Source organism: Peromyscus eremicus, chromosome 14 (assembly GCF_949786415.1).
Source record: "Peromyscus eremicus chromosome 14, PerEre_H2_v1, whole genome shotgun sequence".
Classification (NCBI taxonomy): Eukaryota; Metazoa; Chordata; class Mammalia; order Rodentia; family Cricetidae; genus Peromyscus; species Peromyscus eremicus.
The window spans coordinates 25,354,831-25,367,108 of record NC_081430.1 but is presented as its reverse complement, the minus strand read 5'-3'; the positions used below and the strand labels follow the sequence as shown (position 1 = coordinate 25,367,108).

The 12,278-nt window shown below is 36.7% G+C and overlaps 1 protein-coding gene across 4 annotated transcripts in view; it reads left to right on the top strand.

Annotated features, from left to right (window-relative positions):
• Ralgapa1 (Ral GTPase activating protein catalytic subunit alpha 1) overlaps nt 1–12,278 on the top strand; it is a 221,331-nt gene that overhangs the window by 129,718 nt on the left and 79,335 nt on the right. For all 4 annotated transcript variants that reach the window (XR_009382814.1, XM_059279417.1, XM_059279419.1 and 1 more), the window contains exons 27-30: nt 482–540; nt 2,658–2,766; nt 3,882–3,992; nt 11,040–11,108. Coding sequence is in view for 3 of the 4 variants with exons in the window: in XM_059279417.1 (XP_059135400.1) it covers nt 482–540; nt 2,658–2,766; nt 3,882–3,992; nt 11,040–11,108 (348 nt within the window). In the remaining variant the exon portion in view is untranslated. The remainder of the gene's footprint in view (nt 1–481; nt 541–2,657; nt 2,767–3,881; nt 3,993–11,039; nt 11,109–12,278) is intronic.

Genomic DNA, 12,278 nt, shown 5'->3' with positions numbered 1-12,278 from the left:
GGATTTGGGTATCTAGGTAATTCTGGCCTCATAAAATGAGTGTGAAGATGTTCTTATTTCTTCAGTTTTTTTTAAAGAGTTTGATAAAAAAAATCAATCTTACTTTTAGAAGTGTTTGGTAGAATTTACCAATGAAGCCATCTGGCCCTGCCTTTCAAATAATATGTCTAAAAAAAAACCTTAAAGATATTCATGCCTCCTCAGTGCCAGCTCTGTTGTATAGTGAATCCTTATTACTCTCCTAATCATGAAAAAAAAGTTATTTTAAAAGATATTTTAGTTAGAAATTTTATGATTTGTTAGCTGCTTTTTAGAATAATGCTGGGTTTTTATTGAAAGTAAATATAAGAACAAGCTGTTTACTTACCCACTCTATTTCTAATGTCCAGAGCACTATCTGGCCCAGAATGGCCAACTAGTAAATATTTGTTGAGTTAGTACATGAAATCGTAGTCATTTCTTCTGTTTCTTCTTATTTTAGGAACTTATAATTAAAACTGTCCTAAGCTCAGCGAGAGATGAGCCCTCTGGTCCTGCACGGTAGGTCAGGTATTCTTAGATCTAGCACTTAATGTAACAATTCTGCTTAGTATTTTGTAAAAATTGATTACTATGCTTCAGATTGTTCCAGACTTCCAAAAGCCTTCATCCTTCATAACTAATCATTTGTTTTAATCTTGAGTACATTTTACTTTATCATTATATTTCATTACTTATTTATGCAGTGCTTTGAGGTACAGCAGTAGAGATCAATGTTCATTAAAATAGTTATGATACAGAAATTGATATATCTAAGGAAATAGTATATTTTAATAACCACATATTTGATCATGATTTTTTTTTAATTTATTTGATATGTACGCAGTGTTCTGCATGCAAGTATACCTGCAGGCCAGAAGAGGGCACCAGATCTCATTACAGGTGGTTGTGAGCCACCATGTGGTTGCTGAATGGAACTCAGGACCTCTGCAAGAGCAGCCAGTGCTCTTAACCTCTGAGCTATTTGATCATGATTTTTAATAGACTATCAGAAGATTTTTACTTTCCCTTTCTTTTCTTGCATGTGTACATGTATGTGTACACATGTCTCTGCAGGCGCTCATGTATGCAGGTGCTCAGGCCAGAGGAAGACATCAGGTGTCTTCTGTTGCTTTCCATTTTATTCCATTAAGGCATGGAGTCTCTCCCTGAACCTAGAGCTTGCTGAGTTTTGGCTAGGCTGTTGGCCAGCATGACTCTGCTTACCCTATCCCCGCTGAGGTTGCTGGTTTATGCAGACCTGCTCAGGGTTTTATAGGAATGGAATGCTGGGATCTGAACTCAGGTCTTCCTGCTTTGGAGTAAGCACTCTTACCCACTGAGCCATCTCCCAAGCCCAAAGTAAATAATCTTAATTACTTTAATAAATTGGGCAAGAAACACCATACTCTGTTTTATGTCCCCTAATTTCTCTTGGTGTGCACACACAAATTCAGTAACATCTGGTTTGTAGCCTCTGATTTATTTAATATTTCAATATTTTAAATTAATTCATTGAGTTTTGTTTTTTGAGACAGGATCTCATGTAAACATGGGCTGGCCTTGATCTCACTGTATAGCCAAGATAGCCCTTGAACTCCTGATCCTCCTGCCTCTGCTTCCCAAGTGCTAGGATTACAGGCAGGAACTACCACACCTAACCAAAGCTTGGTGTTCCAGCAAAACCATTCAGTGTAGGTACTCTCAGTCCCTGCTTTTGGTTAATTGAGTTTATGAAGCATTTTGCTTCATTTTAAAATGTATTGTTGTTTTAGGACTTCATATATTGCTATTGCTGAAACCTGAAACTTGGTTATTTAGATTTGTCAACACTATGTAAGACTTACGGATTGATGCCAAGGGAGAAAAAATAAGGCAGTAGCCTTTACTCTGAAGACATTTTGGTCATCTCAGTAGTGAATAATTGGGTAGCATTAATAGTCTACACCATAAGAGGAGACTTCAGCCTCTTCTGTGTTCTGGAAGAAAAAATACTTTTTTATTGAATTATTATAAAATGTAGTGTTACACTATATTTAAGAATATCAGTATTAATACATGTACATATTTTTATATTTGGAGAGAGCCATTATACAGTTTATCAGAAGCATAAACTTGAGTACATTGATGTCTTCCTGATTCTGATTATCAAATAACTTTCAGCTGAAACTTAGCTGAGTTACAGTTAAGAAAATAAAACCCCACAAGACATTAGGGAAACAACTACTACAAGGTCCATTTCTGCTGGTGTCTTAAATCTGAATAACACATTTTTTACTTATTTCATCAGTTTATTTTTATGTAAGTTCATTTTCCTGTTGCCAGTCAAGAACATTAGAGTCTCCTGTTGAAAACAAGTTCTGCATTTGTTTGGGAAGAAGACTTGTCACATTGCCAATTTAGTAATACAGATTTGTCAGGAAGGTGCTGCACATTGTCCCAAGCCTACCTCTCTGTTTGCTGTATCACTACTGGTAATGAATACAGTAGAAAAATAGGTTTCAGTCTGGAGTGTTTTTATTTCCACTTTTCTTATCAGCTAACTCAGACAGTAACAAAGTCTTTGATTCACTCAAACAGTGAATGTACTGAATGTTTGGTTTTCTTTAAAGTCATTTTAGGCTGTCTTTTTTTTTCAGATGTGTAGCACTTTGCAGTTTAGGGATTTGGATTTGTGAAGAATTAGTCCATGAATCTCATCATCCTCAAATTAAGGAAGCTCTGAATGTAATTTGTGTTTCATTAAAGGTAAAGAAAACTATTTAATGAAATATATTGAGATCATTTAGGACACATGAATTTTTCCCCCAGACATTTAATAATCCTGGGCCCCAGTGACTACAATATTTAATAATCATTTTCACCAGGTATTATTACATTAACTCCTTGATTCTGACTTGTTTTAAGAATAGTCCAACTCTTGAATTTAAGATGTTTTTGTGGTGAGCTCTTTTGTCTGAACTTTCCTATATTTGACTTTTTTTCCTAGAAAACATGTGAATGATGTCTTAAAAACAAGCCCGTCATTTAAAACAGCATCTAGAAGGGAGGTGATTAAGTGTGTGTGTAAGAGAAGGGAGGAGGGGCAGAGGAGAGGTGTGGTGTAGGTTTATGTGTGTGCTTGTGTGCTGAGGCCAGAGTCATGAGCAGCTTTGAATCAGAACTCTCTATAACTCTAGTTCCAGGGACCCAGTGCCCTCTTCTGGCCTCTTTGGGTACTAGGTCCGTACATGGTGTACATGCAGGCAACCAACACACAGTTAAAAACAAAAAAAGTTTTAAAAAAAAGTAGTGATGATCTAATCATGTGGAAAGTCTGAATAAAATTATAAATTTTTATTTTGTTTCATTAGTATTTGGGGGTTTGCTTTTGCTATTGTTGTTTGAGACAAAAATCTCATCATTTAGCCCAGGCTAGCTTCTAATTCAATAGAATACTCAGACTGTCACTGAACTCATAATTTTCCTGCTTTAGTGTTCTGAGAGCTAGAATTTCAAGCATGCTCCACCATGCTCTGCTTATATGAATATGTTTTACTTATGAAAGAAAATTTATTATTCTTGTCTGAGAACTTTTAATGCCACAGCATCTGTTTAAGGCTAAATAACATAATTTACATAGTAAGCACTTTTGAGTAATACCAGTTAATTGACAGATATTTCTGATTATATGCTATGTTTGAGGCATTTTGCTAAGGAAAGTGAAGAATAAAATGAACACTGTACAGATACGAGCTTTGAGAGATGAATGGTACAACAGCTAAAATTTATGATAAAAGGAAACATGAGATTTAAATTACCAGAAGCTAATGTTGATGAATATGCATGAAGAACTTTTATAACAATGATTTTTGTTGTTGCAGTTTACTAATAAAACAGTTGCCCATGTAGCTTGTAACATGCTTCACATGCTGGTTCACTATGTACCTAGACTTCAGACTTACCAGCCTGATTCACCCTTGAAAATTATTCAGGTAAATAACTTTGCATTTATTTTTATTATAAGCTTATATAAAAAATTCTTAGATATGGGCACCTTGAAATATGAAATTATTTTAATAGGTGCTAATTTCTTTGTGGGTAAATACTTGGTGTTCATCTTGCTTTTTTATAATATCGAAGTTCCTGATAATTCTTTTGTACTTTTAAATTTATCTATCTATCTATCTACCTACCTACCTACCTACCTACCTACCTACCTACCTATCTACCTATCATTTATTTTACATCCAGACTGCAGTTTCCCCTTCCTCCTCTCCTCCCATCCCCGTCCCCTCCCCTCTGCACCCCCCATTCCACTCCTCCTCTGTTTCTGTTAAGAAAAGGGCAGTCCTCCCATGGATATCAGTTTGTTAAGATTTGTTTATTTTATGTGTATGTATGTGCACCACATGTATGCGATGCCTGCAGAGGTCAGAAGAGAGCAGTAGATGCTCTGGAACTGAAACTACAAATAGTTGTAAGCCATCCTGTGAGTGCTGGGGACTGAACCAAGGTTTTCTGCAAGAGCAGTAAATGCTCTTAACCACAGAGCATTTCTCCTCCTTTGCAATTTTTGTTAGAAGTATGGTTTCCTGGTTTGGAATGAAATTTTTTTAAGTCAAGTAGTTATTAGTTGTGAAAATTATATACTTCATACAAACTTATTAATGCCATTGTGTTTATAAATCTATATTCTGCTTCATTTTCTCTTAAGTGAGTAAAACATGCTATCCCTCCAGTTTACCAGAATCAGGGCATTACTCCTTCCTTTTTTAGCCAGTCATTATGAAGTTTTATCTTTTATTCAAATTCAGTGTTTCCTGTGCTTCCTGTAAGACCCTTTATCGTTTCTTTTTTTGCTACTGCAGTATCTTGCTCCTGGCAGGCATCTTCTTCCCCTTTAGATCATCATTGACATTCTCAAGTCACCTGAAACAAAAATGACCATAAAGTTCCTTTCTTTGGCTGTGAATTCAGACCCCCAACTGAAGATCCATCTCATCTTTCCAGAACCATATACAGTTTCCCATTAGATACATGTTCTCCAGGCAACTAAGTCTGCTTCTCCTAAACGTTCCTCTAACTCTCTTCTTATCTGAAATGCTTTACTTCTCTCAAACCGCCCCCCATCTCTGTATGCCTTTCTTGGTATTCTTATAACATCTTCAAGAAAGCCGAAAACAAGTATTTATTAAGTTCCTACTGTAGAGCAATTGCTGTATCATTCACCTCTTCAAAAATATCTAATTTTTACTTTATTTTACTTATTTTATTTTATTTTTTGAGTCAGGGTCTCACTATGTAACTCTGGCTGGTTTGGAACTCAATATGTAGATCAGGCTGGTCTCAAACTCACAGACATCCACCTGCCTCTTCCTTCAAGTGCTGAGATTAAAGGTGTGCGCCACCACTCACAGCCCAATGTGTAACTCTTTTTCATTTTTATTTTATATGCATGGCTGTTTTGCCTGTGTATATGTCCTTGCATCACTTGTGTGCTTGGTACCTACATATGCCAGAAGAGAGTATCAGATCCTTGGAATTGGAGTTGCAGGAGGTTGTGAGCCACCTTGTAGGTGCTGAGAATTGAATGTCCTCTAGAAAAGCAGCTAGTGCTCTTAACTGCTGAGCCATTTCTGCAGTTTCCCAGTATCTAATTCTTAAAAGTATTTTGACATGGGAAATTATTCCCTCCACCACTTTACCTTATTTAAGAGAGAACTAAAGACTTAGTAACTATATAAAGTCTCGAACCAATAACCAATAGGATAGAAAGAGGATTCCTGTAGCACAAATCCTGATGCCCCTGTCATTAGGTAACATTACATCCTTCTGGCGTCTTTCATGGAGTTGAAGACTAATTAGTTATAATTATAGTTTTCCTTAGTTATAATAGAAAGTAAATTAGATAGAAAACTCTTAAGTGCCGACATTAGAAATTTCTCTAACTTGTGTGTTTGGCATCTTTGTTAAATATTAAATGGCTTAAGTTACATGTACTCATGTTTGGGTCTTTGATATTTTTCTCCCTCATTGGTCTACATGTCTGTTTTTGTACCAATACCAAATTGTTTTTACTAACATGGCTCTCTCCTATATCTTAAGATCTGGAATGATAATCCCTCCAACATTGTTCTCTTTGTTAAGGATTGATTTTGGCTATGTGGCGTCTTTTGTGATTCCATATGAATTTTAGGATAGAATGAGATCAGAGTTTTTATTGGGATTACAAATGGTCATTTTCACAATATTAATTCTATGAATCCATGGGTATGGGCTGTCTTTCCATTTTCTACTGTGTTTTTCAGAGTTTTAAAGTTTTTATTTTAGAGGACCTTCATTTCCTTGGTTAGGTTTAATACTGGTATTTTATTTTCAATGAGGCTATTGTGAATGGGATTTTGTCCATTGTCTCTGTGTCTCTTGAGATGATCTTCTGATTTTTGTTCTTAAGTCCATTTATGTCACTTATTACATTTGTTGGACTATGTGTGTTGAACTATCTTTGCATTTCAAGGAAAAGGCCAACTTGGTCATGGTGGATAATAGTCTCTCTCTCTCTCTCTCTCTCTCTCTCTCTCTCTCTCTCTCTCTCTCTCTCTCTCTCTCTCTGTGTGTGTGTGTGTGTGTGTGTGTGTGTGTCTCTGTCTCTCTCTCTCTGTCTCTCTCTCTCCCTCCCTCCCTCCCTCCTCTCTCTCTCTCTCTCTCTCTCTCTCTCTCTCTCTCTCTCTCTCTCTCTCTCTCTCTGTGTCTCTCTCTGTCTCTCTCTCTCTGTCTCTCTCTCTCTCTCTCTCTCTCTCTCTCTCTCTCTCTCTCTCTCTCTCTCTCTCTCGAGTTTAGGAAAGACTGGCTGTAGGTTATATTTTAAAGTCCGGGAGAATTCTGTTGTGAATCCATCTGACCCTAAGCTTCCAAACTAGAAGGCTTTTTGTTATTATTTCAATCTTCTCATTTGTTATGGGTCTGTTTAGGCTGTTAACTTCTTGGTTTAATTTGGTGGTTTAACTGAATGTAGAAATTCATGCATGTCTAGGTTTTCCAGTTTAATGGAATAAAGTTTTTTTTAAATATTCCCTTATAATATTCTAAATTTGTCTTATGTCTGTTGTTTTTCTTTTCATTTCTGATTCTGTTAATTTGGGTCCTCATTTCTTTCTTTTGGTTAGTTGGGCCAAGGGTCTGTCGGTCTTGTTTATCTCCCAAATACCAGCTATTAGATTTGTTGATTCTTTTTATTTACTGTTTTCTTTGTTTCTAGTTCATTGATTTATTGGTGAAATTATTAAGGCCACTCCACGTAGTTAAAAGGAGATTTATTTAATGGCGTAACTTACAAATTAAGGGATAGGTAGGTCGCGGGGTCTGGGGAAGGTGTATCGCAGTCCAGCGGTGTTCTCTGGAGCTCTGCTTGGTCCACCTCCACCATCCAGGGTCCTGGAACAGAGGGAGCGCTCACCGATCCAGATCTCGGGTCCCCAGGCGCCTCCCTTGGCCCCGCCTTGTAGGCGTGACAGTTGCCGAAGTCTCAATGGGGGTTGGAACTTCCAGATCAAAGCTGGAATGGCTACCCACTACATTGATTCTTTTTTTTTTTTTTTTTTTTTTTTTTTTTGCTCTGGTTTTTATTATTTCTTCCCATTGACTGGCTTTGGACTTGGTTCTTGTTTTTCAACTTTTTGAGTTCAATTTTTTTTTTTTTTCTGAGAAAGGTCTCTCTATATGTTGTGTAGACCCAGCTGGTCTTGAACTCACAGAGATCTGACTGGCTCTGCCTCCCAAGTGCTGGGATTAAAGGTGTGCACTACTATGCCTGGTCCTCTTTCTGAATTTCTAATGTCGGCACTTAGAGCTATAAATTTTCCTCGTAGTACTGCATTCAATGTGTCCCAGAGGTTTTGTATTGCGTTTTCATATTCAGTTGGTTCCAGGAAATTTTTTCTTTCTTGATTTGTTCCCATTCACCATTCAGTAATGAGTTATTTAATTTCTACGAGCTTATATAATGCCTAGAGATTTGTTTTCTGTCCCTTTTAAGTCTTATTGTGTTGTGATCAGACAGGATATGAGGAGTTACTTCAATCTTTTTGTATTTGTAAAGGTTTATTATGTGTTCCAGTATATATTTTAGAGAAGCTTCTATGTGCTGCTTAGTAGAAAGTGTATTCTTTGGTGTTTGGGTGGAATATTCTGTGGATATGTACTAAGTCCATTTGATGTAGGATGTCAGTTAATTCTGAAGTTTTCTGTTTTTTCTAGATGACCTGTCTGTTGGAGCAGTGGGGTATTGAAATCACAACTAATGGATTGATATTAATCTGTATCTTTAAATCCAGTAGTACATTTTTTAATGACATTGGAAGCATCGGAGTTTGGTGCATTCTATGTCTTCCTGGTTAACTGTCCCTTGATTAGAATGAGGTGTCACTCTTTATCTCTTCTTACACGGTTTAGTTTAAAGTCCATCCTGTCAGATACTTCCTTGCTTCCCGGTCCCAATGAATTTGAGTGCTTTTGTGCATCCTTTTACTTGATGGTGGTTCCTGTCTTTAAAGAAAAGCTGTGTTTTTTGCAGACAACAGATAGATGCTTTTTGTTTCTTGATCCATCCAGTCTGTGTCTTGTGGTTGTAAAATCAGGGCCATTGATACTGAAAGTTCTTATTGACATGTGTGTGTCAATTGTGGTCATCACATTGTTGATTTTTGGTCTTGTTTGTGTTCTCAGTGGAACTTTGTGTTTTAATAATTATGGCTTCATACTTCTTTCCACAGTCTCTCTGCTCTGCACATTTCTCTCTTCAACCCAAAGTCTTGCTTCCTGTATATTCTTTAGGTTTCTTTTGTTGGATATAAATTTTTTAGGCTGTTTATATCTTGGAAAGTTTTTCTTTGTCCTTCAATTATGGAAGGTAGTTTTGCTGGGCAGGCATATTAGTCTAGGCTAGCTGTCATAGTCTTTTAGGACTTGGAATACATTTCTCCAAGCTCTTCTCATTTTCCAAGTTGCCATTGAGAAATCAGCTGTTATTCTGATGGATTTTTTTCTTTATATATGACTTTTGCTTTTTCTCTTGCACCTTTCAATATAGTCTCTTTTTAGTGTTTTAACTATGGTATGCTGTGGGGATTTTATTTTTTGATCTTGTCCTTTTGTTCTGTGTGCTTCTTGTCCTTTTCTGTATAGGTGTGTCTTTCCTTAGTTTGGGAATGTTTTCTTCTATGATCTTGTTGAAGTTCTTATCTGTCATTGTCCTTCAATTCTTTTTCCTCATCTATGTCTATAATTCAAAGATGGTTTTTTTTTTTCATGGTGTCCCACATTTCCTGTATGTTCCTTCCCTGTGTATACTTTTTTTTTGTAACTTTTCATACTTCTTGCTTCTCTGGTCTAGATCCTCTATTTTATCTTCAAGTCCTGTAATTCTGTCTTCCTACTAATTAATTCTGCTTGGAAGGCTTCCCTTTGAGATGTCTAGTTGAGTTGTTGGGTTTTCAAGTCCTTCTCATTTCAGCCTCAGTTCTTTTCAGTGTTTCTACCTCCTTGTCGAATTCCCCTGTCAAGTCCTGCACTGTCATCATGTCCTTCAGCCTTAGGCTTGGGGTTTCTTGGGCATCTCTCAGCTGTTGTTCTCCTCAAGCTCTTTCTCCTTCATTTCACTGCGTGTTTCCTTGTGTCTTCTTTAAACTCCTTGAATTGTTTGATGAACTTTATGACTGTTCTGTTAAATCCTGTGTCCTGGGTTTCATCTAGGTCATTCTCATTGGCAAACATTTCCACCAAACTGGTAGGTTCTGGAGAGAAGATGCTGGTTCGATCACTCATATTGTTAGTATTTTTATGATGGAATCAGGCTAGATCCTGGAAAGGGATGTGGGAGATCTGGCTGTGATAGGCTTGATGATGCTTTTGTTTGAAGGAATGTGGACTTTGGGACTTTGGATTAGAAAAGAAGTTGAGCCGGTCGGTGGTGGCGCACGCCTTTAATCCCAGCACTCGGGAGGCAGAGGCAGGTGGATCTTTGTGAGTTCGAGGCCAGCCTGGTCTACAGAGCGAGATCCAGGAAAAGGCGCAAAGCTACACAGAGAAACCCTGTCTCAAAAAACCAAAAAAAAAAAAAAAAAAAAAAAAAAAAAAAAGAAAAGAAGTTGAACACTTTAAGTGGGTCTTAATGGCCATACTCGTAGGAACGTGGAAGACAATGGTGCTGAGGGAGATTTGAACTGTGAGGGCCTGGCTCAAGAGGTTTCAAGGAAAAGAATTTTTGTATGTGGCCTAGAGACTGTTCTTGTGATATTTTGGTGAATAATATAGCTGCTTTTTGTCCTTGTCCAAAAACTCTGCTGAGGCTAAAGTGAAGAGTTTTGGATTAATTGCATTGGCAAAGGAAATCTCAAAACAGCCTCGTATAGCCTATTTCGTGTGGTTACTACTGTTGACTTTTATGAAGATTTATAATGAAAAGGAGCAAGCTAGGCAAGGAAAAATACATGCTAGGCAAGCCCTCTACCAACTGCATATTATCCCCAGCCACAGATTGGCATGCGCCCTAGCATTCTTGGATTTTGAAGTATTTCATATATGGGCTGCTCAGTCAGCATAGATAGGGAGATCTGGAAAGGCACTGGAGTGTGGTTCTTGAGGTAGTGGGATTATGATTTTCAGAAATCCTTTACCTCCGTCTTTGAACTTCTTCTGATGTACCTAAATATCTGTTTTTATACACATTGATTGACCTTGTTAATTGAGTTACTATGAAATTATTTACCATTGACAGAACATATGCATTGTAATTTTCATTCTGTACATGTACATTATAATCCTTATAAATGATTAATAGTTAAATGTACTTAAAAAGCTTCCATGGTACAAATTAAAGTAACAGTATATGGGTTAGATACTATGTTTAGATGTTATATTGATGTTAAATTTACAGCAATCAATTTTATATCACTAAGAATATAGTAATTAAATTTTAGGGAATACAATGAATTTCATGTATTTTAAACTCATTTACTTACTCTTTCATCTTTTGCCTACAGATCCTAATAGCTACTGTCACTCATCTTTTGCCAAGTACAGAAGCTTCATCATATGAAATGGACAAAAGGGTAATTTTATTTTTTTTTACATTTAATATGTATTTATCTTGAATATTTAAATTTAAAAGTTTTAAAGGTACAAATAAATAAACATTCAATCAACTATGGTGAACTCTAACTTTCCATTTCTTAAGTGTAAAAAAAATTTCATTTTATTGACTGGAGAGTTAAGAGTGCTTGCTGCTATTGTAGAGGACTGAGGTTCGGTTCCTAGCACCACATGGAGGCTCACTGGAGTATCGGGGCATCCAAGTCCTTCTTCTAGCCTCATAGCACCAGGCGCACAAGCACTGAACAGACATCCATGAAGACAAAATATTCATTCACATTAAATAAATAAACAAAAAAATTTTAAACAAATTTCATTTTAGTTTTAATTTTGTAAACATTTGACTGTCTTGAAATCTCAGAGTAGTAAGGAAACTTAGCAAACATTTTGTTTACTTATAATGATTTTACTATAGCCTGCCAGATAATGAAGTTGGTAGAGATTCTGAGAAATTTACCACCTGTGAAGACAGTCACTTGGTTTTTTGACAGCTATTATCAGTGGAAGGACATTTACAATAAATAGAGTACAAGAATATATTAGAAGTATACCTCTGTTGTTGTTGTTGTTGTTTTCTGAGACAAGGTTTCTCTGTGTAGTCCTGGCTGTCCCAGAACTGGCTCTATAGACCAGGCTGGCCTCGAACTCAAATCTGCCTGCCTCGGCCTCTCGAGTGCTGGGATGCAAGGTGTACACCACAATTCCAGGCCTAGAAGCATACTTCTTAAGAAAGGCATTTCCTCTGCCCTCAGAAAAGTTCTACCATGTGACATTTACCTTAGGCTATCTTTTCCAGGAGGTCTTTAGTGTTCTGTATCCCTCCTCTATATTTCCCTCCCATCCCCTACCCCATTTAACCCTTCCTATTCCAGTATTCCTCTTTTCTACCTCTTACTGCTCTGTTCTACCTCCCATCCCTTTTAAAGATGACAAATAATTTACTAAAAACTATAAATATAAAGGAGAAGGAGTACATATAAATATAAAGGATATATCAATATAAAGGATATATATATACATACATACATACATACACACACACATACATACATACATACATACATGATAAGGAGTGTTTGGGACCATATAAATGTTTTAGACTTTAGACTTTAAAAAGATTTACAATGGTT